General features: G+C 46.6%; 3 protein-coding genes across 7 annotated transcripts in view; 2 read left to right on the top strand and 1 right to left on the bottom strand.

Moving 5' to 3' along the window:
- The window catches only part of CYFIP2 (cytoplasmic FMR1 interacting protein 2), a 52,877-nt gene extending 46,327 nt beyond the window's left edge, over positions 1-6,550 (top strand). For all 4 annotated transcript variants that reach the window (XM_050311840.1, XM_050311841.1, XM_050311838.1 and 1 more), the window contains 3 exons: positions 1,043-1,281; positions 1,729-1,876; positions 2,435-6,550. In XM_050311840.1, the coding sequence (XP_050167797.1) occupies positions 1,043-1,281; positions 1,729-1,876; positions 2,435-2,602 (555 nt within the window). In that variant the 3' untranslated portion in view covers positions 2,603-6,550. The remainder of the gene's footprint in view (positions 1-1,042; positions 1,282-1,728; positions 1,877-2,434) is intronic.
- A 4,734-nt stretch (positions 6,551-11,284) lies between these two features.
- On the top strand, positions 11,285-21,286 carry NIPAL4 (NIPA like domain containing 4). Its single transcript, XM_050311921.1, has 7 exons — positions 11,285-11,448; positions 13,068-13,316; positions 15,376-15,432; positions 16,465-16,555; positions 17,679-17,839; positions 17,937-18,520; positions 18,972-21,286. Exons 1-7 carry the CDS (start codon positions 11,412-11,414, stop codon positions 18,981-18,983), a joined length of 1,191 nt encoding a protein of 396 aa, XP_050167878.1. The 5' UTR covers positions 11,285-11,411; the 3' UTR covers positions 18,984-21,286.
- ADAM19 (ADAM metallopeptidase domain 19) overlaps positions 20,547-27,175 on the bottom strand; it is a 33,467-nt gene continuing 26,838 nt past the window's right edge. Inside the window, exons 20-23 of one of the 2 annotated variants that reach the window (XM_050311920.1) lie at positions 26,955-27,021; positions 26,205-26,410; positions 23,536-23,710; positions 20,547-22,994 (exon numbers count right to left, since the gene is read on the bottom strand). In XM_050311920.1, the coding sequence (XP_050167877.1) occupies positions 22,920-22,994; positions 23,536-23,710; positions 26,205-26,410; positions 26,955-27,021 (523 nt within the window). In that variant the 3' untranslated portion in view covers positions 20,547-22,919. The remainder of the gene's footprint in view (positions 22,995-23,535; positions 23,711-26,204; positions 26,411-26,954; positions 27,022-27,175) is intronic. The other variant, XM_050311919.1, reaches the window with a different exon arrangement.

Raw genomic sequence — 27,175 nt, 5'->3', positions numbered from 1 at the left:
CTGGGGCAGCCTCTCATCTGCCGGGGTGAGCACAGCAGAGCTGGAGCTTCCCACAGCCACAGGCACAGCTCTGACAGCACTCAGCCCCCATTTCCTATGTTATTGTTGGCAGCCCTGCAAACAGAAGTCAGTCATGCTTCTGGGACAGCAATAAATGGGGCAGCTGAGAGGATACCAGGGCAGTGAGTGACCCCCATGCTTGCACTGCAGCCCCACTCACTGAGCTCAGGGGGAAGTCACTGCTCCTGGGGGCAGCCCCTGCTTGCTTATTTAAAATCCCCATTTTTTTTTTATTCTGGGGGAGCAATGGGGATGAAATGAAGTTGATTCTGTTTTCATTTTCTTTTAGTGTAAAAGCCAAAATAACTCCACCCAATGGAGCCATTACAGATTTGTGTATCTAAATCTGAGCAGGGATGTCACAGAAATTGTCCATACATGTAAAGCTTCCACATCTGGAAAAAGTATTATTTGACTTTCTTATAAACCACAGGTTTTCCAGTATTAAGGTTCCAGTGGCTTCTCATCTTGCTCAGAGCTTTTTAACCCTAACTAAAAAAGAAATCAAGTAAGCCATGGGCTATCTACATTTTAAAGAGATGATGGCAATGTCCTGGGAAGCAAAATGTCCCTGTTCTCTCCTGTTTTATTTTCATAATCTGCGGAAATGGTGACATGAAACCCAGCAACGCTGAGTAGCACTAATAGAACAGAACAGCATGCTAGCAGAATTAAAGATCAGTATTTCTGATCAGAGTTTTGCCTTCACCTTTCGTTTTCTGACGTACATAGTTATTCCAAAAGATACTGAGGTTGGTAAAATATAACTGAGCACAACATTAAGTCTGCTTCTGTTTGAGGGATGAGTATTCTCTGGTGGGAAGTGCCATGGGAGCAGCCATCAGAGGTAAGGTTGGACCTTCTGTGGGGTCTGTGTTAACTTTGAAAGAGCCGGGGAGAGACCAGGAAGCGTTAAGTCCCGTGAGGGGGTCCGTCTGTGCCACATCATCACTCCTCTTTGTTTGGTTGTCCTCCTCCCCAGCAAATAGCCATCGCCCGGGAGGGCGACCTGCTGACCAAGGAGCGGCTGTGCTGCGGGCTGTCCATGTTCGAGGTGATCCTGACGCGGATCCGGAGCTACCTGCAGGACCCCATCTGGCGCGGGCCGCCCCCGACCAACGGGGTCATGCACGTGGACGAGTGCGTGGAGTTCCACCGGCTCTGGAGCGCCATGCAGTTCGTGTACTGCATCCCCGTGGGCACCAACGAGTTCACTGCAGAGTGAGTGTCCAGGGGCTGGCAGGCCCCCCGAGGTGGCCTCAGCTGCAGGGACAGCCTCGGCCACTGTGGAGGTAGAGGGGGAACGTGGGTCCTTGACGTTGTTGTGCGCGGATATAAACTGATGCTCAGAGAGCTTTCTATCAGAACAGCTGGAGAAAAGAGCAAGGTAAAGGGACGTGCCCAAAGGAGGTGGGTAAATGGGCCAACAACCCAAGACTAGGTCCTCACCCATATTACCCTGTGATTCACCCTGCACAGCCCAGACGGGGTGTACTTCTGCATATCTCTGAGTTCAGTTTCTCTAGGTGTACACGCACTCTCTAGGAGCAGGACTGAACCTGATTTCCCTAGGAATTCACCGAGGAAAGTTCCTGGTGCCATGGTACTTCTCTTGCCTGACTCGATCCTGTTATCTCTCCCCACCCCATCTCCTTGTCCTCCTTCCAGGCAGTGCTTTGGAGATGGTCTGAACTGGGCTGGTTGCTCTATTATTGTTCTCCTTGGACAGCAACGGCGCTTCGACCTCTTTGATTTCTGCTACCACCTGCTGAAGGTGCAGAGGCAGGATGGGAAGGATGAGATCATAAAAAATGTGGTAAGTTGAAGGGTGAGGTCCCAAAGGACCTGAACTAGCACACTCCTCTGTTTTCAATCTTGCTTTGTCCAAGCTCATCAATTGCTACCATGCCCAGTGTTAACCTTATTCAACTGGACACATTCACTCTAAGGTTTCCAGCTGCAGTCTCAGCAGAGAGGCCAAGGTTTTAATTGGCTTGAAAATCAAATCTTTTTTCTCCTAAAGCTTTCCTTTTCTTCCTGGGGTTGGGAAGCAGGATCCGAGGAGATGGTATTTCCAGCAACCATCTTGTGATCTTGGTGGCTTTATCAATAAGCAGCTGGGAGTCTAGACTTTGGAACAGTTAACTTAGGACCACTCACTGATCTTGTTAATGCTCTGGCTTGAGTCATCAAACCCTATGATGAAGCGAGTCACCAGTGCCTGGGAAGTGCTAAGTGGAACAGTAACACGTGTTAGAGCTGCTTTGCTTTAGCAGAGGTTTCCAGCAGCAGGTCAGAGGTACTGCTACTTTCTAGCTGATCAGATGGCATAAGTTTCTTCATCTGCTGTTTTTCTCCCCCACCATCCCTCCAGCCCTTGAAGAAGATGGCCGACAGGATCAGGAAGTATCAGATCCTGAACAACGAGATTTTTGCCATCCTAAACAAGTACATGAAGTCGGTGGAAACAGACAGTTCCACGGTGGAGCACGTGCGCTGCTTCCAGCCCCCAATCCACCAGTCGCTGGCCACCACCTGCTAGTGTGGACACGGACCCCACGAGGGTTGGGAAGGGAGAAGGGACTGGACCCAAACCAGCTGGGAGGGGTAAACTTGGTGTGAGACCTGGCAGCGAAGTGACGCTGGGTCTGCCTCTACACCCGAGGACGCATCTTCCCCTCGGCCCCGTTTGAGTGCATGTTCCTCTGTACCATCCCTGTGATCAGTTTTACTCGTAGCTTTCGGACTTGGGGGTGGGTGGGAGTGGGTGGGCAAAACGTGCTTTTATTCCATGAAGTGGTCTGGTTTCTCCCTGTGATTTGTCTGGTCAGACACATCGCTCTGAGGCCGTACTGCAGCCCCCTGCGTGGGGGTCCTGCTGGAGGAGTCCCACGCTTCCACAGCGCCGGGAACCTGCTCCTGCCACAGGAGCAATGGGGCAAATCAGCTCCCCCTGTGACACGTGCCACTGGCCACAAGAGCAGGAGAGTCTGAAGACAAGTCCCTGATTCACTCTTTGAGGGGAAGAAGGGATGAAGGCAGGATGTCACTGCGCCCTGAGGATGAAGCGATGGGTGCAGAGGAGCCCTGCCAGGGGGGTCATGGATGGCTGTGTGCCCCAGGCTGGGTGGGCTTCATACTCTCTGCCTCTCCAGAGTTTGTTAGAGGGAGCTTTGGCATGTGGGCTTCAGAATAGCAGTGATGTAGTCACCAAATAACTCCTGAGCACTTCGGAGAGTTGGGGAAAGAGAAAATGGCCTGGCTTTTTCCCTGTTATGGGACATCCACTTATTTTAAAGCAGAGGTTCTCCCCTGAAGACACATCTTCCATGGACTAAATCAGATTTCCTATGGACTACAGAAGAGGCTGCATTCATGAGAATGTGCTCTTGAACAAATTAACTTGGGTGGAAATAATCACTGGTCCTGACAGGATGCAGGTGTAGTTACCTTGAACATATGGGATCTTTGATCTTCAGCCAAGGATGAGAGCTGGGGTGTATAATCTCTGTATGTTCAGGAATGCTGTTTTCCCTTGGTTTAGACAAATTCCTAGTGGCACAGTGACCAAATACCTTTCTTCAGAGAATGGTGACTATAAGCAGGGCTTAGGAAACTTCCCATCACTCAGAAGTGATGTAATTGTTCAGAAGAGGTAAAATATAGGATAAGCATTAAAAAATACCAAGAATTTTGCAAGTTTTAAAGGCTTTCAGAGGGAATACTGGAGTCTGTTTCCTTTTCCTACTCAGCTAATCTAAGATCCCTGGATAATGAGAACAAATTCAGGTGGAACTTGAAGGAGGATTTCAGAACTGATGGTCTTCCCTGCTTCCCCTCAGTAGTGTCATAGGAGTGATAAAAAAGCTTGTGCTTGAAGTTGAAGGAGATCAAACCACATGCTCCAAGAGAAAATGATCCCAGCCTCACCACTGGCAATGTTTCCTCAGCTTTAGCCTGGCCACAGCAGATAATTGTTGTGACAGTATACAGATGTGATAATATGTATTCCTTTCATGCATTTCATCATGCCTTGTAAACTGTATGCTGTTACAGCTGTTAAAAGGCAGAGCCTGGGTGTTAATTCTCTCAGAGGGAACATAGAATTAATTAGCAGGAATGTCCCAGCTGGAGTATTTTGTCTTAGGAAACAACAGCCAGACTACAGTTGGCGAGAGGTGATCTTGGTGGGTGGGATGAATTTCTTCTCTCAGACCTTCATCACCTACTCCCATGGTAATCAATAAATACCCCACACATGACAAGTGCTGGACATTTTCACACCTTAAGATTTTTTAATTACTGAGACAGACATTTCAGCTGCAGGGAGGAAACTGTGCAGCACAGTAATCTGAAAGTAAAATGAAATCTCAGGAAGTCTGGCTGAAATCCTGGAGTGGCGGGGAAGGACCCAGCCCAACAAGGTGAGTTGTTTCCTTCGTCTTGTGAAGAAGAGCAGCAGAAGAGCATCTGGGAGTTGTTGACACTAACAGGACCCTTGCTCTCTATTTGCTCTTCCAATAAGGATGTCATTTCTGTTTTTCCATCATGTTCCAACACTTCTACACTGCCGGAGTGAGGGTATTTAAAGATATATATTTTTAAAAGGAAGAGGAGAACCAAGCACTTTATTTTTTGTGGAAAACAAGATATCAGGAAGATAGATCCAACCAAGATCCAATTTTTGCTGACCTAAATAGTAAGTGCTTGTTATTTTGGTATGAAAGTGTTGTTGAAAAGGTGGCACAAGTTCCTGTCTGGCTCTCAGAGCCACCTCTAGGCACAGCACAAATTAAATGTCCTACTGCATCTGTTATTATGGGATGTTGGAGTCTTTTCAGAAACCAGCATGAGCAAGAGGTTAGTCTCAGCTACCTAAAAAATGGGATATAGTAAGGTGAATTTAAATGCCTGTTTTTTATCTGTTTAGGTCTGAAATGAGTTGTGAGATATTTCACCTAAACCTGTAAAACTCTTTGCATTCTTTTGCTGTAGTTTTGCCATAATAGTTCCTGAAACCCTGCAAAACACAGTTGAAAGTACTTGAAAGAACAGGTAGATGAAATCTATTTGTTGCCCTTGGATTTGCTGGCAAAAATGTAAAAATCCCTTCAGATTCAAAGGGATGAAATGTTTTGAGCAAAATGTCAAAGTGCATGAACAAAATATAAAGTGTTTTGACTGTAGAGTGTATGCAGATGTTTTGCCTTGTTGCTCAAGTTGTATGAGATATCAGCTAGGAATAATCTTACAGTCTTAATTTCTGAGATTTGATGTTACTGTCCTTTGGTTATCTGAAGGACTGAGATAGTCTTTAGCTTCAGTTCTCTTATCCTCCTTGTCTGTGTATAAGGAAGAGGTCCAGGCTTAGGTCTTCAAACAACTCCATGAAAATGGATTTTTTTCCTCCATCCTTTTTTTAATGTCATCCTTGTTAATGGAAAAAGGGAGCAAATTGTGACAATATAGCTAAATAATAACAGATTGCCACAGGTTTGGGCATATTCTCCACACTTGAAGACTTTCTGCCAAATTTGGGTGTCTTCCTTGCAGATGTGCTCCAATTCTGTAGTTTTCAGCCTTTTATCATCTGCAGACCCCTAATGTTCTTTTCCTAGGGAAATGTTGACCCCTGTCTGAATACTTCCAAGTCCACTGACTATAGACTTGCTTTTTTACCTATATTTTCCTGCTTATGCTGAAGTAGTCTGCAAAGTCCCTGGGATCTACCAGCCACCACTTGGAATGTCTACTTCAAAGATGAGTTGTTGGCTCAATACAGGAATTACAGTGGGGAGAAGGGATGGCCTGTGTCATGGATGAAGTCAGACTAGGTTATTTTAATGTTCCCTCTGGCTTTGCCATGATAAAATGTGACTATTGGCAGTGCACATGCTTTTCTGGGATGATGCTACACTTGACTTTCAGTGCTACAATAGAAAGGGGAAGCAAACTAGTTCAAGCTCAGCACTTCAATGGTTTTCCTTTTAAACTCGGACAGCACTTAGTAGCATTGAACGACGTTAGTCCTTTTTCTCCTGCATTACTCCAGTCCGGTAGGTTCATGTTTGTTTGAGAACAAAAGAGAAAAGAATTGAAGGTGTAAAAAAACCCAAGAAAATATTCTCCAAAACTGTTGTCAAATGTACCATATTTGTATGAAAAGCTGCTTGAGTTATTTTGTACAATGAATTTTATTTATGGTGAGGTATATTTACGCTTGTGATCTGATACAGTGTTAAATTTTTGATCCATATTTGCTATGCAGCTGAAGATGATATTTTGGTTTTGTATTTTTTGCTGTTGTTCTGAAATACAGCCAACAGAAGCTTCCATCTCCATTAGAAGTGCTTCTGCAAGAGTAAAGCATCTGGTACCTGGTGATATGTCCCGTAACACAGCAACCAACAGTGTGTACAACAAATGTGGGATGACTTTTGTGATGAAGAGAAATAAAAATTGGGCTCATTCATGAAATGGGCAGACTTTACTTTGTGGTGTTATTGTCATTGTGATATCTGTTATTTAGGAAAGAGCCTCCAATTGCACCTGGCACAAAGGAAAAGCTACGTTGATAAAAATGTTGAGCTTTTTTCAAAACCAAAGGAAAAAAACAGAGGCATTTTGGTCAACACAAAGCAGACATATTTTCCTATCAGAAAGGTAATGATCTTAGAGAAAAACTTCCTGGCACAACAAATATTTATATGAAAACTTGTTTTATTATTAGGTTGCCAGTGGAGGGAAAATCATATAATTATTCTTAACAAAATTTGATGGGCTCTACTCAAAACAAAGCTAAACTGAGGGGCTAATTTCCTCTCATTACCAGAGCCTTGTCAACTCCACAGGGGCCTTTTTTATTCCAGGAGACTCTCCTTGCTATTATTTTTCCCAGATTTCCATTTGAAACCATTCTTAGTTTTGTGTTAGAAGCATCCAAAGAGCAGCTGCAGCTGTTGGCTGCAGAAGGAGTGGGAACTGAGGAATTTAAGTGAAACAACTGAATGGATCTATGGGAGTGGGAGCTCCTGTGCTCAGCTCTAGACTAAACACTGTAATTGATGTTCCATTTCATAGCTTCTTCCCAAGGTTCCTCATGGGCACAGCCTCCTAGCTTAAGAGGAATAGAAATGCAATGATTCTTCACATAGAACTGGAAGTGAACTTTACCCCATGACCAGGCATCTGTGTTGATCTTTCCAATGTGCTTTAAGTCAGGATGTGCTGCAGCTCTGTGGGTGACATCCTGCTGTGCAGAACTGTTTGCCCGATGGTTGAAAGTTGCCCAATGTTTACTGATTTCAACATCATTCTGCAGGGAATGGCAGAGAGGAGAGCAGGACTTTCTTCCTGCCTCAGACACCAATATTGGACAGGTTGTTTGGGTTTCATTATTTCTTCCATCAAGACTTCCCTTTTTGTTTTTTTAACTAATTTTAGCTGCTGTGTCATGCACACCCCTGTTCTCACACCAGCCATAACAAGTGCTGAGAGCTCACATGGAGACAGAAGCAATTCTTGGTTTGGGTGTCAGGGTCCAAGACTGAATTTTGAACAACCAGCCCTAAGGGACCAGTATCAAAGATACAGGCCCACATCTTCTTCTTAGTGCTCCTAAATATGTTTACATCTTCAGATTAAAGGCACTTCACCCATTTGAAGAACAGTTCATTAATGATTGTTTTATTCTTTCAAAAGCTTAACAAAATTACCCTTTCTGTGACCCTCTCTGCAAGCCAGGAGTGCCTTTCATATCTAGTTTTGCTTGACTTAGAGTTCTGATGCAAACGCCTGGCAGATAAGAGGTCTGCAAACAAATGATCTGCTGATTGCATGTCACTGATGTCACTTCACCTCGTGGCACCCACTGCTGCTCCGATGCCCCGTTGAGCACCAGCTCCCATCCGTCACCAACCCGCCACTCCTGTTCTGAAAACATACGTGCTTTATGGGGCCACAGTGACCTGGATCACTGAACTGATCTGGATAAAATATTTAGCAACCCTGGGAGAAAGGAGCTGGGGTGTGTTTTATGGCCTCATGACCCTGGATCACTCAGCACAGACCCACAGGTATGTGCACTGGCACAGGGAGGGCAGTTCCACAAGGGTGGGAATGCACCACGGGTGTGACAGGCTTGGGAACTCTCCCTGTCGGTGGTGTCTAAACCTTTGTAGAACCAAATGTCAGCCTCAGCCTCTGCAGACACAGTTATCTTGAAATAGGCTGAATTAAAGCTGTCTGCTCAACAAAGTTCAGCCTTTCAAGCCTCGAGCATCCTTTTGAGTAGTGCTGCAATCATCCAACAGCAGGCAATTCCTTTAACCCTTACACTATCAGGTCATTGCCAGAAAAACGATTTACCCTCTCTTTGAAGCAGCCAATGGCTCCTTGGAGCCCTAAATCTGTACAAAGCCAGAGCAGAATACTGCAGTCCTGTTCAGAAAGTTTCCACAGGAACCATGCCTAGCAGATATCCAAGGGCAAAAGTTTCCATCACCTGTTAGCAAAATACTTCCACCATTATTTTTAATACAAGACAGTTGATACCCAGTATTTTTCCATCATTTTTCCAGAACAGAAGAGATGAGCAGACAAGAGCAGGGCAAAGAAAAGCCTTTTGATGTTGCTAAAGAGGTTATTTGCATGCAAAGCTGTCTTGTTCTGCCCCCTGGATTCCAATCAAGTTTTTTGGCCTGGAAACCAGTATTTCAGGAGGAACTGCATTGTTAGAAGATGAGCTGCTAAGGAAGACTCCCTGATTTCTGATGAGTTATTTTTAAGGCAGCATCTGATGTGATTATCAACCAGTGAGGTCATAGCTTGGAGCTGAATTCCCTTAATTATAGTCTTCCCATTAAAATGAGGATATGAAGCAATAAAAGAGGCATTGGCTGCATCCCTGCTTTATTGTTATCAGTCTCAACTTGCCCTTGACTGAGTGTAGAAGGCAATTCCATGCCAATCCTACCTGGCTTTTAATTCCCATATTGCCATGCACAGCCTTGCTAATTCCATCAAATGCAACTCATGTGACTCTGATTTTATGCCCTGCACCCCACAGCCCCTGCACCAAAGAGAAAGAAATATGTGACACACTTGTGTCTGTGGTTAATTACAAGATCTGACTGAAGTTTCTCCCACAGTGGTGACAACTAGACACCCTCCTTCCCTGGTGTCTGATAGAGTCAGCTCACGCTGCCGTGTTCTCTCCTTTTGGGACCTCTTCCCCACCATGTCTCTCTTCCCAGAACTTAGAATGGCTTCTTTTGGAGGTCTGACCCCTTGTCAAATCTGGCAAAAGTCAGTCCACCGTATCAAATATCTTTGGGGATGAAGGGAAGTACATAAACACACATGTATGTAGTCACACTAACCTTTTCCTTTAGGAAATCAAGCTGACAGGGGAAGGTAAAGCTGTGGCCCAAAAGTGCCTATTGCTTTTAAGTGCACGATGCTGTGGCAGTAATGTATGAGGTTGCACTATGACCAAAAGAATTATTTTAATCCCAGATCTCTTCCATAAAAATTTGCTCCCTCCCTCACCGTCTCTGTGCTCTGCACAGATAACAACACTCACCCGCAAAAGCTTGGAATTTATTTTGGACAGAGTTTAATTGCCAATAATCACATCACAATTAGGACTCCCCAGCTACAAGCAAGACCTCAGGGCGTTGGAAAAGGTCCAGCAAAGGGGAGAGCCCCACAGAGCACCAGAGCAAACAGCTGGGGCAGCCTGTGAAGGGACAGGGGACACAAATGCCCCAGCTAGTGCAGGCAGTCAGCACTGCAAACACAGCAAATACTTGTCCATCTCCACCACCATACTGATTTCTGCAAGCAGCTTCATATTCACACATTGCACGGATAACTCTTAATTAATATCAGGGAGTAAATTTACTAAATAGAGGTCAAATCCCACCACCACTTGCCCAGGGTCTTGCCACCTTTGCCTGCCTAACATATAATAGCAGCAGAAATTGCTCCCAGAACAGTGAAAAATTAGCACGTTTCATTTCCTACTCCAAAACCTGCTGCCAAATGATTAGGATTGATTATCTAGTGCCCTGGGGATAAAGGGGATTTGGCTGGCACAGTCTCTCCCAGTCAATGACCCTCAGGACTCTGACGGATGAACAGAACTGATTAAAATCAAATGTCTCACAAAGCACTTGAGCATTACATTTGTTGAAGAAAAGAGTTGCTCAGAGATAGGATCAGGCGCTGAGTGAAGGAGCCATGAGGCGTTAGCAACGCTGCAGCCTGATGGTCTAAGGGCAATTTCTGTTTTAACAAGTAATTTATTTTACGGGGGAAAAAAAGAAAAGCAACTTTCCAGACACGTTCAAATCCTGCAAATCTTACATCTTTATACTGCCGTGACCGTTTCTACCTATAAATGCGGGCTTGGTGCTATTGTTCTACTATTGGTTTTACTTATCTGCGGACCTACAGCAAAACCTGGCTAATGGCACCGAAAGGGCTTTTGTATCGGCAGTAGGTTTCTGTGTACACACGGCCACCGAGCACAAACGCAGGAAGGGAGGTCGGCAGAGGAGGGTGGGGATGAAGGCAAAACACACTGGTGTGCAGCACACTCCGAAGCGTTCACACGCTACCATCAGCAAGGGAGGCTTCGGCTGCCGTGGGAGGGGGAGTTGATGGAGTATCCTCTTCTCCAGGCTAAAAAACCCAAGACCAATACGACGTCCCCTCCAGACCCTCCACCATCTTCTCCTTCGGATGCTCTCTAACAGCTTTACATCCTTCATCCATTGTGGCGCCCAAAACTTTTAGGCTGAAAAACACCTCTAATTAGGCTCATCAAGTCCAACCATTAACCGCACACTAACATTTCTCTTGTTTACCCTTAATTTCTGTTCCACCACACCCTGCGCACGTTTGAAGCCCCCCTGCTTTGCAGCGTGCTCAGCGCACATCGGGTCCCCTAAACCTGTGCCTGGGCTCACACCCCTCCGAGCCACCCCTCGGGCTGCCGCAGCACCTTCTCCTACCGCTGCAACAAGGAACACACTCTCCAGAGGAGAAACTCTGGCAGGAGCCTCATCCAGATCTGTGGGAAGGAACAGAACCCCTCCCCCTTCCCGGCTGCCACCACCGGGCAGGCGGGGGACGGGGATGGGGCTCAAGGGCTGCGGGGAGCGGGGGCGGACCGGGGGGCACTGCAAGGCTCGCCCGAGGTGCTGCTCTCGCTGCTCCGAGCCCGTGGAGGGGCCGGCCCTTCCCGGAGGAAGGAGGAGCCGGGCGGGCACAGGTGTGCGGGAGAGCCTGCCCTGCCCAGCCCGGCTGTGCCCTCGGGATGCGCTGAGAAGCGGAGCAGGGAGGCGATGGAGGCGCTGGAGACGAACAGCAGCTGCAGCAACGGTGGGTGCAGCCCCGGGGGGAGCGGGACCGGCCCGGGGGGAGCGGCGGGACAGGTCCGGGAAGGGGCTGAGCCCGCGGCACCTCCCGGCCTTACCCCCCAACAACCATCCCCGCCCCGGCTTTGGGGCTGTCCTCTGTCACTGCTCTGTTTGGGTTTTTTTCTGGGTACGGGGTTTCTTTTGCGTTTCTTGAGGTCTGTATAGGAATGGGAAAATGGGAAAACTTGAGCCACGCAGCCAGCACCGCACTCTGCCAGCCTCACAGTACACAGAAAACTTGTGTGGGACTTGGGAGTTTAGTCCTTTAAAGATTAACTAATCCAGTCGGTGATCACCCCATCCTGCTGCCTTACACTTTTGCCCGTTTTCACCCAGACCGGGAGGCAAATTCCCCCCATACCTCCCAAGACATTTTTTTCCACTATCAAAGATGGTTTTCTATTAGAGAACCTTTGGAAATTCATCTAGAAAGTCACTGGAATTTTTTCCTTTGGAAAAATGTTTATTTCCACTTCAGATCCAAAACCTCAGCTATGTGTGCTAGAGCCAGGGCTTGCAGCTGCAGAAGATCTAAGCCAGTCTCCTGATTCAGGAAAAAGGTGGGACCCGTGCCCAGGCTGCTGGTAGTGCTGGGAGCAGTTTAGCCATTGCACACTCCTGCCTATACACACAAATAATTGCTCCATATTTCCTACATGAGTTCAGGCAGAAAATAGAAGTCTTTTACTACAAAGGGACTTTTGTGACACTCCACCTGGTTGCTCTGTTCCTCATGGTCACAGTCACGCTGTCTTTACTACACTCAGAGTGAAGGTTGCAATAGAAAGATGTGCTGGGTGTGGTAGGAGTGTCAGGGTGGAAGAAACTGAGCAATTTTCCCACCCACACACAGCAACACACCTTGGCCAGAGAGACAGGGCTGTAGTGTTAACAGCAGGAAACCGTGCCTGCTCTCAGTCATTCCACACTGGCAGGACTAGGTTTGCTTTAGGAGCACTCAGGCACTCTACAAATAGGTAGAATAAAACCATTAAAGAGCAGAGGCAGCACAGAGATGAAACTTTGCTCCGAGACAAACCTGTTGTTGTCTTATGACACAGTTCACTACACAGAGCTGGAACAGATGCACAGTTACAACGTGCTGGCATCACTCCACATTAAACCCGAAGTTATAAGCTGCAGATGAGCTGGCAGATGTAAGGATTAGTTGGCTGGACTGCACTAAGGCCTTTGAATCAACAAGGTTGAATGTTGATAATGCATAGTTCAACCCCATAACATCTGAGTTAGGTGGAGATACTCTGGCATATATATTTGTAGGTTTAAATTACATTATTAGAGAGGTCCTTGTGGCCTTCCAGTTCAGTGTGTAGACTAATCAACACAATCAGTGTCCAAGAGATGGTTGAACTGCAGGCCCTAAATCTGTCACTCACCTTGCCATTTCCACATGTGAGTAAAGAGGTGTCCTGAGCTTTTGAGAGCTGATGGGTGTGTGCTCTTAGGGTGACAACATGGGTGGCTGTTCAGGGGGACATCTGAGTGAGTCCAAGGGCAGTAGAGACACTCTTGATAGTCATGTCAATAATTTGCTGGTTTATCTCCATGGTGGTCTCACAGGGTCTCTGATCACCCTTTCGTGCCTTTCCCACCGGGTCGTGTGCCAAGTGATCAGCGATGCTGACCCAGCTGACTCCGTCCAGGACAACAGGACTTCGGATAATTTCTGGATAACTCAGCTGGAGAGCAATTATGGATTCTACATTGGCCTGGGCTTGGCTGTCTTCTCCAGCTTCCTCATTGGAAGCAGTGTCATCCTCAAGAAGAAGGGGCTGCTACGGCTGGTGGAGAAGGGAGGCACCAGAGCAGGTAAGGATTCTGGGGGGGGCAGGAGGGAAAGGTCCACCTCTTTTAAGAACCACGCACATCATCCAAACTCCAGCACTCATAAGGCAAGGGAACACCTCTGGGTACAGTCAGTCTTCTCTCAGCAATGTAAATAAGACCTTTTGTGGATGCATTTTTGTGTGTGAGAGTGAGACAGCAGTACTGTGAGGGAGCTGAGGAGCTAATTTACAGAGCCCTGCTTCAGAAAGGAGCTAAATTACAGAGCCCTGCACTGGAAGAGCTCAGCTAAAAGCAGCATTCCCCTGCCTGGCACAGCAAATAGCAAGTGACATGCCCTGTGCGATGAGATCTGCCCCAGCAGAAGAACTGTACACGTCCATCACATCTCTTACGTGGGGGGAGTGAGGCCAGGAGGAAGCAGAGTGCTGAAAGCTCTTTGAGATGGCCCCTTTGCACAAAGCTGCAAGTCATCAGACTTGACACAGACCAGCACAGCACTGTGACCCCACTCTTGCTCTTATTGATGCACTGGGCAGCTTTGCCACCAAGTCACCGAGACAAGGATATGGCCCTATGTGCTTCAATTAGCAAAAGCCATGTTTGAATGCAGGACTGCACGCCAGTGCTGTGCGTGAACTCTGCTTGTGGTTTCAGAAGCCTTCCTTCTGAGGTATGTTGCTCAACAACCTGTAGATAACTTTCCTCTAGCACCAGGCTCTTAGGGTGAAGCGTGTGTTTATAGATGGGCAGTGGTGGAGCAGCACTGCCTACAGCAGAATTGCACTGTGGAATTGGACACATCCCATCAGCATTGCAAACGTGCTCTGGCAGCAGTGTAAATCCTACCTGGCAGCTGACCTACTTGCATAACTACAAAACAAAGCAATGATAATTAAAATACTGCTGCTCCCAAGGCCTGGCCTGGGAACAATTCTTAAATAATTTTTCAGAGGGAGTAAATGTGGCCATCCCCATTTTACTGGGAATGATGAAGTGACTGTCCGGAGTCAAACAGCAAAGCTACCAACAGCACCTGAGCCACAGACCAGTCTTCAGTCTCCATCCTCTGCCCTTAGTCTGACCACATGCAACTGCTGAACACAAATAGGTTTGGAATTATATTTGTACAATGGAATATCAGTATTGGTTCAACTGTAGAAGATGTCTCTCTCCTCCTTCCCTCCATGAACTTCTTCCCACAACAGAGCCAAGTGAGTGAAACAAGAGAAAACCCCTCCCTATTTTTCAGAATGTATAACAAGGAATTAGAGATTAATTACAGAAGACTGCTGCTGACAAAAAGAGTTCTTGAGAAAAACCCCAACCAAGCAAAAACAAACAAAAAACCAAAAAACCCAAAACAAATAAACCAGCAATTTCTAAGGAATACCAAAGGATAGCATTTGAACTTCAGCATTTGTGAACTTACTGAGGAGCCAGAAGAGGCTGAATTCTAGCAAAAGATTTTTCCCTGTATTCTGAAATCTTTCTGTTCAACTTTTCGTTTCCTGTTGTCCCCATTTCACCCTTTAATCTCTCAGTCCCAGGGTGTCACCCCTTCCATCCTAGCACATCACTTTTCTCCAAGGCAGGTCAAACACTGCTGTTACTGACAGCTCCAGTTGAGTCAGATTTATCAAAAACATGGGCTCCCTCTGACCCAGCAAAAGCAGGGTTCACAATGTTAGCAGGCTTAAGCTCCTTATGTCCAACAGCTTGTGGGTTAGGACAGAGCTGGATTAGTTCCCAACACAGTATGTCCATTCTTCTTTATTTACATCCCTTTTTTTATTTTCATTTAGTTGTTTCAGTGCCAGGAATTATTTTTCATCAGAAATGCTCAGTCATATAATGGCTCTTCCACATGAAGTTAACATCAGGTTTGCTGACAGTTCATGCTGAGGCCCTGCAATACAGTCAATATATACAGCAGTGTACAAAAGGAGCAGAGAGATTCTGGGACAGGACACAGGGAGCCTTCCCCTTGCAATTTATCCCTCTCCAAAGGGACATTTCTCATCTCTTGCTCTGATGAACATGGTTCTTAATTCCTGCATCCCCATGTGCTTTTCTTCCCCAGGAGATGGAGGCCATGGCTACCTAAAGGACTGGCTCTGGTGGGCTGGCTTGATAACCAGTAAGTAGAAGCTCTTTGCCTGGGTTTGAAGCTTTTGCAGGGTCTGTCCCTGTGAATGAGGTGTGGAACAAGCTGTCTCGTGGCTTAAAGGCTGTTTTCTGTTGAATTCCCCCATCCTCAGCAGAGGTTCCTCAAGGAGAGGAGAGGCAGTGAGTCTTGCAGGATCTCCCTCTCCATCCTCCTGCAGGGCTGGTAGGACTTGCTAGCTCAGTTTTACCTGATCAAAAGCATGAAAAGCCAGGTTTTAATGAGGCAGCTGGCAGGTCTGCCTGTGTATCAGGCACAGGGCAAACAGCCTCCTGTGTGTGCCTGGGGCTCTGGGAAAGGTTCCTGCTGTGGCACAGGGAGATAACAGAGGTGTTGGTAGCAGCTCCTCTCTTGAGCAAGGCTTGCTTTCCCTCAGAGCGAGCCTTAAAACCATTCTTTCATGCTGCAGCCTTACAATAGCTCCCCAAACTGGACTCAAGGTTGCATAGGGAGCAGTGGATTTCACAAGAGGGTTTTTCAGAGCCCTCCTGTCTGGCTCTCGCTGCGGCAGCAGCAGCTCAAGGTGCCCCTACCTCACCCTGCCCTTGCAGCTCCTGTGAGCGACCACACACAGCCCTCACTGCTTGGGGACAAGGACAGCTGGGCCAGAGAGGACAGCACAGCCCCAAGGACACACTGGGGAGGTGAGGAGCAGCCTCCCAGCACTGGGGCTCCCACAGCTGCCCCTCTCCCTCATTAACCCCCAGACACAGCCTGGTGGGATGGGAGGGTTTAGTGAATTCTCACGGGTCAGCCCTGACATGGCCAAGCCCTGGCACCTCCAGCCCTCCCCTGTGTGGGTGCAGGGCTCCAGGGGTGCCCCTCTGCTTGTGTTCATTTGTGATAGAGAGATTTTCACCCGCTGTCTGCCCCTGTTCAGCAGCAGCACGAAACACCCAGCATAAAACCCACTCTCCAACTATCTTACTGGTTTGCAAGCCCACAAGAGAAAGCATAAAATGTACACTGTAACTCACTGGTATTTATTTTTCTTTGTTTGTTTAGTGGGTGGAGGGGAAGCTGCCAACTTTGCTGCCTATGCCTTTGCTCCTGCAACTATTGTCACGCCTCTGGGGGCTCTGAGTGTGCTCATAAGGTGATTTTTGTGTCTATAGTTTGCAATTTGCCTTTTTTTTTGTTTGCCTGTTTGTCTTGTAAAGATAGAAAGAACTTGAAGTGATGCTAATATGATTTATTCTGCCTAGAGGAAAGAAATGTTTCAGTGTTTTCTAAAAAAACCACTTTAATAATGATTTTCCTTTGGGGGGATCATTTGTGAACCATTGAATTAAGGAGTCTGCCCTTCTGGAAATAGTGCATGTGGAGAGCAGCCACATACACTGCAGGTTAAACTATTACAAATATCAAAATTACTTCCTTCCTTATTCCAGGTATTTATTTATCCAATTCAAGGTTGTTTTGGTTTGTTTGTTTGTTTTGTTTTAATCTTGTAGTCAACAGTACTAAAAATCTGAAAGGGTCAAAAATATCAGGCTTGTTTTCAAACTGCCTCTCATTTGCCTTTTATTTTTTAGGTTTTTAGGGCACTCTGATGCTGTGGGTTTTTATACTTGTGGCTGTTGACAAAAGGGCTGAAACGCTGTTTTATTTCTTATTTTTAAAAAAGAGTTTCGTACCAAAATACATGACTCTGGGTACTGAAGGTTTTATAGAAAGACTGTTATCGTGAAATGCATAAGCAGACTGAGAGTTAGGACTGCTCCTGGTGTCTTGTCCCATATTTTTGTGGACAACAACTAGATATTTTTGTAGATTTATCTGTAGCCCTAGCACCTTCCACATTTCTCTGAAGCTTAATAGTTCTGATTTAGTTAAAATTAATGTGACTTTTGTTGTGAGGTTCAGCTTTTTTTCTGTGTTACACTGGTCCTTGAAGTAACTTCCCTGAGTGCTAAAAGCTCCAAAATGCCCAGCAGCTCATGTGTGATTCTGTAGGCCCTGAAAATATTTCTGAGGATGTGTTAATACATTCAGCATTTTTGCACCTTGCTGTCTCAAGAGCTGTGATCTGCAGATCACACCTGCACCTCTGCAGGTTCAGCTGCCAGTAGATGCAATGTGATGGTGTATCAACACACCGGAATCCAACTAATTTACGCCAAATTTGTGTCCTTGTATCACATGAAAGCATTCTTAACTTTATTTTAGCTGCTCTTCCCTCTTTAAAGGACCAGTTGACATTTTTCTGTCCCATGCAGTGCCATCCTGTCTTCATATTTGCTTGGAGAGCGGCTCAACCTGCTGGGAAAGCTGGGCTGCATGCTGAGCCTGGTGGGCAGCACTGTGATGGTGATACACGCTCCAGAGGATGAGGAGGTCACCACTCTGGATGAAATGACTTCCAAGCTGAAGGAGCCAGGTAATCAGAAGGGTGCATTTTCCTCCCCAAGGCTGGGCAGTGCCTGTTGCTCTCTGTTCCCGCTGCTCAGTTTTGAATTCTCCTCTCCCTCTTCCAGGTTTCCTCACTTATGCTGCGATCCTCTTGGCCCTCTGCTTCCTCCTGATCTTCTGCCTGGCACCCCGTTATGGCCAGAGCAACATCCTCGTCTACCTCACCATCTGCTCCGTCATTGGTGCCTTCTCCGTGTCCTCAGTCAAGGGCTTGGGAATTGCCATCAAGGGCTTCTTTGCTGGGCAGCCTGTGCTGCAGCACCCATTGACATGGATCCTGGTCATCACGCTGGTGGCATCCATCACCACACAAATCAACTACCTCAACAAGTCCCTGGACATCTTCAACACCTCCTTGGTGTTTCCCATCTACTACGTGCTGTTCACCACCATCGTCATCACGACTTCCATCATCCTCTTTAAGGAGTGGGTCGCCATGACCGTCGTCGACATCATCGGGACAGTTTGTGGCTTCCTCACCATCATTCTGGGGGTGTTTTTACTCCACGCCTTCAAAGACCTGCATGTCAGTTTAGAGAATCTACCGCAAGTCCTCCAGAACGAGCAAGAAGTGCCGGTCACCAGAGATGACAAGAACATCCTGATAGAGGTGGACAACTCCAGCATCGCCCCAGAGGATAAACCCAAGGTATTCATGCTCCACTGCTGGCATGTTATATGTGAGGGACTGGAGGGTGGGTGAATGGGTTGATCAGTATGCCAGCTGTCATTGAGCAGTTTAAAAGAGGAAAAGCAGAAAATAAAACCAACAGTGTCTTATCCAAAGCTTGGCAGAATCAAGCCAAAACTTTCTCCAGGCTTTTGGATGGGATCTCTGTCACGGTGTGGCAGCGAGGGGTGTTTAATCCTTGCTGTGCCTTAGTACATGCAGCCACTGAAAACAAAAATCCTCTTGAAATATGATAGTCCTGGGACAAAGCTCCTCTCCGAGGCCCCTTCCCATCTCTTATTCTTGGCAGGGCAAATGTTTACTCTTGAACTCCTTCCCCTGGGTGGCCATTGATGTCTTTATTTCCAGGCCTTGATTTGAGTCATTGATTTGTGGGTTTTGTCTTTTTTTTTTTTTTTCCCCTTTCTAGGCATTAGCATGAACTCTAAAATACACACCAGTATCTCAAGTGGAGATGAGAAACAAGGACTGAACAGTGCACTCCTGCAATTCAAACTCTGCTCATCCATATTTGGTCACTTGCTCTGCAAATAATGGGACAAGAATATTGGTGAATATGGGCAAAACTTGGCAATTTTTGGAATAGGCACTCGCTCAGGCTCAGTGGCTGGACCCAAACCATGAAGTGCTTTTGGACCGTGGCAGGGAAATCTTTTTCAGCTTTTGTTTTTCTGTGAGATCCAGGTGTTTCCCTGCAGCACAGTGTTAATTATTTTTATGGGAGTTTTATTTGTTTGGGGTTTTCTTTTTCCTTAGTAGCTGCGGTGCCCAGGCCATGTTGATGGGGATGGTGAGGTCTCTGGGCCTGATCCAGACCTCACCCGAACAAGGGGCAGCCTCTTCTCAGGCTGGGGAGCTCTGTCAGGATAAACTCCATGTCAGGAAAAACACTGCCACTGTCCCCAAGCCTGCTTGTGATAATCTTTTCGGTCTGAAAGACAAAGTGGCTGTAAATGTTACGTATTTTTTCCTTAGGAAATATCTTGACCTTGGCGAGCCCCCTATCATTTAAGCCCCAAAGCTTTTTTGTTGTTGTTTAGAAAGAGGTGTGAGCTGCGTGTTAAAAGCCGAGCAGGCATAAGAGGGTGATGCTCTGCAGGGATGCAGGGATGCAGTTTATCCCAGAGCAGTCCCTCTCTCCATCTCTCCCAATATAGCACACCTGGCCTTTTGCTCACAGCTCATCTTTGAAACACCCTTGGATCTGTATCACTGGTCAGGGTGAAGGGATGGGAGAAATGACATTTTGAGCTGGAAGATGAAAAAGGAAGGTATTACTGCAGTTAAAAGGTTTTTCCCATCTCACTGCTGGGTCTTATGGGGAGACTGGAGTTCATTTGCTGACAGCAAATCCCAAACAGGGAGCAGCAAGGCCTGAGCCAGTCCAGAGGCAGCTCTGCCTGGGTTATCCCTGGCCCACAGCACACACTGATGCTGCCTGAGATGCCCACCTGGTTATACCTGGGTCTGAGCATCACTGACCAAATGCAACTTAGGGTTGCAGGAGAGAGGACTATACAATCTCTTATTTTAATAACATTTCAGTACTATTTTTTTGGAATGTGGAAAGGAAAATAAAGGTTTTTTCTAAAAAAAAAAAATATATGTAACAGTTGCAGGTGGATCTAAAAGGTTTTAATGATTTCTCTCATCTTACTGGTGTAACCCTAAAGGATGAACAGGCTGAGGAACAGCTGAATGCAGCAGAAAGAGCATCTGGAGGAGAGTGAAACAGCAGCGACCTCCTTTGGTGGCAGACAATAATCCAAGTCACTCACTCTAGCTATTGTTTTGGCATCCTAATCAGTGTAATGCTTTATGCATTTTATCTTAAAAAATGACTGTAAATGGGACTTTCCTCGCTGCCTAGAACTGTATTTCATAAAAGCCATTCCTCCAGCAATCCTGCCATCTCTGGAGAAATGCCACATAGAAAATGAAGGTTTGAGCAGAGGTAATGAAATAGCACACAGGGGAAAGAGCATTTATTAATGACAAACAACAAATTTATTAAAACCAGGCAAAAGGCACAATGACTTGCATTCTTCAAGTATTTGCATAGATGCATAGAGAGCATTATTGTAAACCATTAATAAACCATTAATATGGTGGACACAGGAGAAAGTGAGATGTATTTTAATATATGTTCTGCCAAGTAACATTATCTTTCAAAAAAACAGGTTTTACCATCTTTTACTCCTCCTGGAGTTCCCCTGTTCTCATTCAACTCGACTTGCACACATCTGAAAATTTATAAGGACTTACTTAAAACTAACTACTTTCTGGGGATTTTTATGATATTCCAGCAATAAAGTTTTCCATTAGAGTTTGGGCAGGTCCAGTAATCTGAGCATTGTGTGTCCAGGGGCATTTTTGAAAACCTTGATCCCATGATCACACGAAATGCTTAGTGATAATAATTTTAGTGATTTTGAGTGGCCATTTGCTGGAGATCAGGGGTTGGAGCAGAAGTGTGCTGCTGTGTCCTCAGTGAGGGCTCAGATGAAAGATCAAGTTCTTGTGATTGAATCTACTACTACAGTGTATGTGCAGTCCTGCTCCACCTGTGAGCACCAAAACATGCCATGACATCCACAGCCACACTGGCTGCACCCCAAGAAACAACAAGTTTGGGGGTTCTTTGAATATACATTTTTATATGTAATATATCCCAGCTATAGAAAAAGACATATAAAGATCAGGAAGCTGTTGTCTTTCATTTGATATACCTTGATTCAGAAAGGAGTTTTTTTAGGTTGGTTTGTTTTCCAGGCACGTAAAAGGTAAGAAGAGGTCTAAAATCAGTAAGATAAGGAATAATCAGCGAGAAATTCAACCCTGTGAACTGTTTCCTTGTGGAGAAAGAGGTAGTAAAGTTGTGAAAACTAGTGTGGTTGAAGTCCTTACAGATACACTACTACATACAACTACAAATTTAATGAGTACTTGGAGTTTATCTGGTTGGTTTGGTTTTTTTTATCTCAGGGAAAGAGAACCATCAGACAAGACTCTTTCTTTATGCCAATAATAGTTTCTCACATGTGGAGCAGCAGTCACGCTGTTTGAGGATTTTTCCATAATAAATCAGACACAACAGAACTGTTGTAACCACAGCTCCAGATTTCCCTGGGTTCTCCTAGGAAATCATCTTAAGGAAAAAAAAAATATCTGGCATAACAAAAGGTCTTATTTTAAAATCCTAAGGAAAAAAAACCCAACCATACAAAAGCCCAAACTATTAGGAGAAGAAAAAAACCACAAATTCATAAGGGAGAATCCTCAGGGTCAGAACCATCAGCTGCTTAAAGTGCACACAGACAGCTCTCTCCATCCATGGCCTGGAGGAAAAAACCTGGAGTAAAAGAGCTGCCTTACAAAAGCACCATGTGTTGTGTTAATATTTCTGCTGTTTCTCCACTGGGCATTTTTAAGGTAGGTTTCTCAGTGGTTTGGGGAGCAGACAGCCCATGCTGAGTTACTGCTCAGCACAGACTGACGTCTGAGGAGATGTGCAAAAGTGCCTGTTGATCCACGGTACCGCATGCTGGAGAGGAGGGCTCAGCACTGCCCTTTGCTGAGCTTCCTTCTGGCCCTTTGCTCTGTGTCTTGGCCAGTCTCCCTGTCGTACCTTGAATGTGTCCTAATGGCCATGCTGGGGATGCTTTCAGGTGTTACAGCACCGAGGGAAGACAAGCGAGAGCTGGAGGGCAGACAGGTTGCAACGCTCTTGCTGAGGATGGTTTTATAGGGAAAATAATCAATCCACTCCACTAAAGCCAATCAAAACCCACAGTGGCCCACAAATTATATTTCTGTGGCTTGCTCCCTGTTGTGGCCCCACTTGCCACACACTGTAAACTGAAAATAAACTGAAGAAAGTTATCACCAGCTGCCTTCTGCTCTCCCAGGAGGCAGCGGGTTCTTTATAGCACCAATGTACGCTCCTGCAGCTGCGTGGAGGGGCTGAGGAAGCCAACAGGGCTGGGGCTCACATAAAAGCCCATCAGGGCCAGCACCTGCGCTCACAGCTTGTTCTCCCTGGTAACTCTTCAATAACTGATTACAAACACATGAAATCCCCCCTTCACCCCATCCCTGCATTGGATATTGCACAACAATATTTAAATACCGTACAAACGAGTCATCCCGACATGGAAAAGGCTGTCAGCAGAGAGGGTCCAGCTCAGCTTGGCATGTACCTGGGGCACTCCTGCCACACCTGACTGCAGCTTGGTGAGTCACGGAGGAAACAGGAGGCAAGAGGAGCGGAAGGGAGACACTGGCAGGGAGTGTGTCTGTGGGTGATGAAGGCCATCCAGTGCTCTGTGAAGGCCACGACCAGCCAGAACAAACTGCTTCAGGAGTGCCCACGGGAGCCTGGCTGTCCTACTTTCCAGCTGTTCGCTGCTCCAGCCATCCAGACACCAGCATTCTGGGTGAGATGGAGAAAGGGAAAAGAGAGAAGAGTGAGCAGTGGTGGAAGAGCAAGCACTGCCTTCGCCCTCTCCTGGAGCTGATGTTACTGCCAGCCAGGGGAAGCCTCTCTCCATTCACATGCATTCACACCTTAAAGCATCACCTACACAGGAAACTCTCCCACCAAGAGCACAATGAAATTCATTCCGTTTTCTCCATTTTTCACAGCTGGCCTCCAGTATGTTGCAGGCTGGAGGCAATAGAACTGTGCTGTGTGGAGTGGAAGTGTTTTGTGTTAAGTGGTCCCATTTGCAGGGCACTGAACTCAGTGTCTGAAAGTCCCTTATTAAGGACAATTTTAGGAAACACTCCTTGCAGAGAAAGCATCTCCTTAGCTGTGGCTAGAGAGGCTGGAAAGAATTTTTGTTCCTTGCTGGGATCTCCAAGTCTTATGTGAATCTCCATGTTTTGCTGCTCTTCACTGATGGTTCTGGGTCACACACACCTCCATCCCCCCATTGCTCTACCCCACTCCCACCACCACTCTCAGTACCTACCTCTGCCCCAGGCTGGAGCCGTCCTGGAGTTCTGGTGTGTGCAGGAGGCAGTGGGACAGCAGGGCTGTTCCCCTGCCAGGCTCTGGATCTGGATGGGACAGGATCAGCTGGCAAAGCCCTTTGGGGTGGCCGGGGCCTCGAAATATCCTGTGCAAGAAAGGAATAGTTTTGAATTCTCAGCTTCAACAGATGCCCAGCCTATAAACAGAGATGATATTTGCATTCAGTTTACATGGTGTGAACTTCAGGGTATGGCCAGAGGTCCTTGGGACCTCCTGGGCTTTTTTCTTGTTTTGCAGGTCTGAGCAGGCTGAGTATGGACCTGCCCACCACAAGGTCTCTGGTTTGGAGTTAACCCCAGGGTTATTACAGTCTGTGGCTGGCATGATGAAAAGCAGGAGATGCCTTACAGAGTGGGCAGGAGTCCCCATCACAGCTGAGCCTTTAGCATCCCTGCCTGAGACAGAGGGCTGAGGGACACAGGTAAAATCACACCTGTGAAGATCTCCCTCTCCCCCTCTGACTCCAGAAGGGAGCTCAGGCAGCAGCCGCTGTGGCTTGTTGTATTACACGGGTGATTGGTGGTTTTCAACATGTAAGAGTTTTTCACCTGTCAGTTTTCATGAACACAGGATGGCCTTAGGCTGCTGGGCAGCTGCCTTCAGCCAAGGACAGACAAACAGGGTAACAGGGTTCCCAGCTTGCTCTGCCTCCCAGATGGAGCTGTGGCTGGAAAGCGCATCATATTCTGGCTATTACAAGGATCCAGGAGTTTTAAGCCCTGAATTTTGTAAGTAATAGGGAAGCTATGTTCCAGAACCTTTTAATTTAATTACTGATGCACTTCAGGTTGGAAGCAAGTTTCACACACATACACTCACTATATCTTTGTCCATACAATGACTGTAAACACTGTATGTTTGTGTACATGTACCCATACAAATACATGGAGAGCCACAAGCAATTTTTATTTGTTTGTGCACACAGCTGTCCCTAATAGAATACTTGGAGCATTATATTTTCCACTCATCTAATGAATTTTAGTGAAAAGTATGCCCCTGGGGAGGAGTTACCCCCACGAGAGCTGACTGCCTGTTGTTGCTCAGGCTCCGTGCTAAGCGCTGGCTTACAGGTGTTGATTTAACAAACACAGCTGCACTCACAACTTGGAGGGCACCCAAAAGCCCTGCAGTCCCCTCAGACTATGCATAAATACAGTGCTCGATGGCTTGGGGATCTACTGCTCTCCAAGGATCTCGCCCTGTGACTCCAGGAAGGACAAGGCAGACTAAATTCCACTGACTGCCAAGTCTGAAGAAGTCCTACAGGAATAGCAAGACAGCAAATTTGGCAGGTGTTGCAAATGTCTAGGAAGGACACTGACATGAGCAAACAGTGATATTTATTTCCCCTGTACCTCTTTCCATCTTGTGGCTCTCCACCAACTCAGAAATAGCAAAGTTTCTTTTGGAAATCCTATGAAAATCGTTCCATCTAGTTGGGCTGACTGAGATAAAAGGACTGGATGCACTGGGGAAGGAACACAATGGAGATTGTGGGGAACTTGTCAACAACCAGCTGGGAAGGATACCTATTCCTTATTGACAACAGTCAGCTTCCTGCTTTTGTTTTAGTTTTCTTTCCTGCTGAAGTGCCGGCTGTTCATGGGAACAATGGAGCTGGACACAAATCCCATTCGCTAAAATTTTCCTCTATAGGAATCCCTCAAGGGTTTGTTTTCTCCTAGATCCTTCAGAGAGAGACTGCCTGGGAGCCAACCTCCTGCTACCTGCTATAATCAGGCCCTTTGCTTTTTAGATGGCCCCAACCTAATATTTTGGCAAAATGAGTTTAAGTCTCTGAGTGATTAAGCATCTTTTCCATAAGAATTTGTGATCCATAGTAAGTTTAGAACAAAGCTGCCAGCAAAAGAATCCCCAAAATAAGTTCATGGATAGGATGCTCAAATAAGATGGGGTCAGTTTGGGTTAAGACTACTTTGTGTTCTATGAAACATACTCAAGTTCCCATTCCTTTTCCACATCAAAATTTGTCTGAGGCTCTTGAGGCTTCAGTCCAAATGCAAGATACCTGGGGGATCATCCCAAGGAATGGAGATCCTTCACTCAGTACTGAACCACTGACTGGTAATCTCAGAAGGGCTCGTTGAATGGAGCTCTGAGAAACCTGGTCTAGTGGGACGTGTCCCTGCCCACAGCAGAAGGGGTGGAACTAGACAGTCTTTAAGGTTCCTTCCAACCCTATGATTGTATGATTCAAATGGTAAGAGGAGCTGTGCTTGGCTTGCTTAGTGAAAAATCTGTGCAGTCCTTTCGTTCCTGACAAGTGATCTCTGTGACTTGCAGCTAAAAACTCTTTAGATGACCTTGGTAAAGTGAATGCTGCTTCGTGATCCAAGCTTCAGGTCCAGATCAGAGGTACTGAGGGACCTGAATTAAGTAATTGTGTGTGATAGTGTCCAGCACAGTGATTGCCAGTGACACTGCAAAGCAAGGGGAACCACCAGGATCTGTCCCGTGGGGAGATGGAGCACGCTCTGCTGATCGAGGTAACTCCTACGCCCCCCAGGGTGAGGGGCTTCACCAGCCTCTCACAGAACAAACCTCCCAACAAAACAGCATCTGCAGGACAGCGTCACAACTCCATACCTGAGAGAGGGGGGTTTGGGAGCAGGAGGTGCCGGCCTGCTCGGGGGTGTCCTCCGGGCCACGTCCCTCGCAGGTGCCGGCCCCGCCGGCCGCCCCGCGCCGCAGCTGGAGCTGGAGGAGAGGGCAGATGGCTGCTGCCTGCTTGCTTGGAACCCTGGAGTTTGCTGGGCAGGAGGTTTTGGCGGGATCTCGGGGAGGCCAATCACCTGTGCAGAAGACCCACAAACCCCAAGAGTTAGGTATTTCCGCTTCAAACCACTTCTTTACTCTGCGATACTTTTAAGGATCCACGTGAGGTCTGTGAGCCACAGCAGAAAATATTGCCTGCAGCATCAGCATGTGTTGTTATGTCTAGTGGACATTGATTAGGTAGATGGGGACAATTTGAGATCATGAGTCATAAATGGGAATCAAAGAAACAGAGTAATCCAAGCCCTACTGTGCTGCTTGCAAATAAACTCCAGGTTTGCCATTTTTACAGTTCTAAGAGGGGGATGTGAGAGCAGAGGATCTACCAGGAGAGACGAGCAGCTACACAGGCCTGGTCAAAGCCCAGGTCCTGCCCATAAGGAAATCCCTAAAAACAGGTACTACATTCAGCTCCCACTGACTTTCAGCCACAGGTGATGTCTGTCTATCTTTTTCTTTATTAAAACCAGCCCCTGACAGCGGTGTGAGAGGGAACCACATCCCACATCTTAGGGCAGCTGCTTCTCTTCCCCAGGAGTTGGAATGTGACCTTGGCCCTACCTTCCTCTGCTGCTGGGGGGTTTTCAGCTTGAAGGCAGGGTTTGCATGCCCAGTTCCAGAGGTGTCACTGACAACAAGAGAAAGAAAAGAGCGTTATTGCCTTGATAAATTTTTCTCTCTTTTTTTTCCTGTATTTTCTATTTTAATTTCACCAAAGTAAAAAAAAAAAAAAAAAAGAGAAGCAAATACTGACTATACCAACAAACTCATTTAGTTACACT

This window comes from Myiozetetes cayanensis, unplaced genomic scaffold, assembly GCF_022539395.1.
Source record: "Myiozetetes cayanensis isolate MyiCay16 unplaced genomic scaffold, myiCay2020 scf17, whole genome shotgun sequence".
In the NCBI taxonomy this organism is placed as follows: Eukaryota; Metazoa; Chordata; class Aves; order Passeriformes; family Tyrannidae; genus Myiozetetes; species Myiozetetes cayanensis.
The sequence above is the reverse complement of the archived record's forward strand: the minus strand, read 5'-3'. Positions and strand labels throughout refer to the sequence as shown.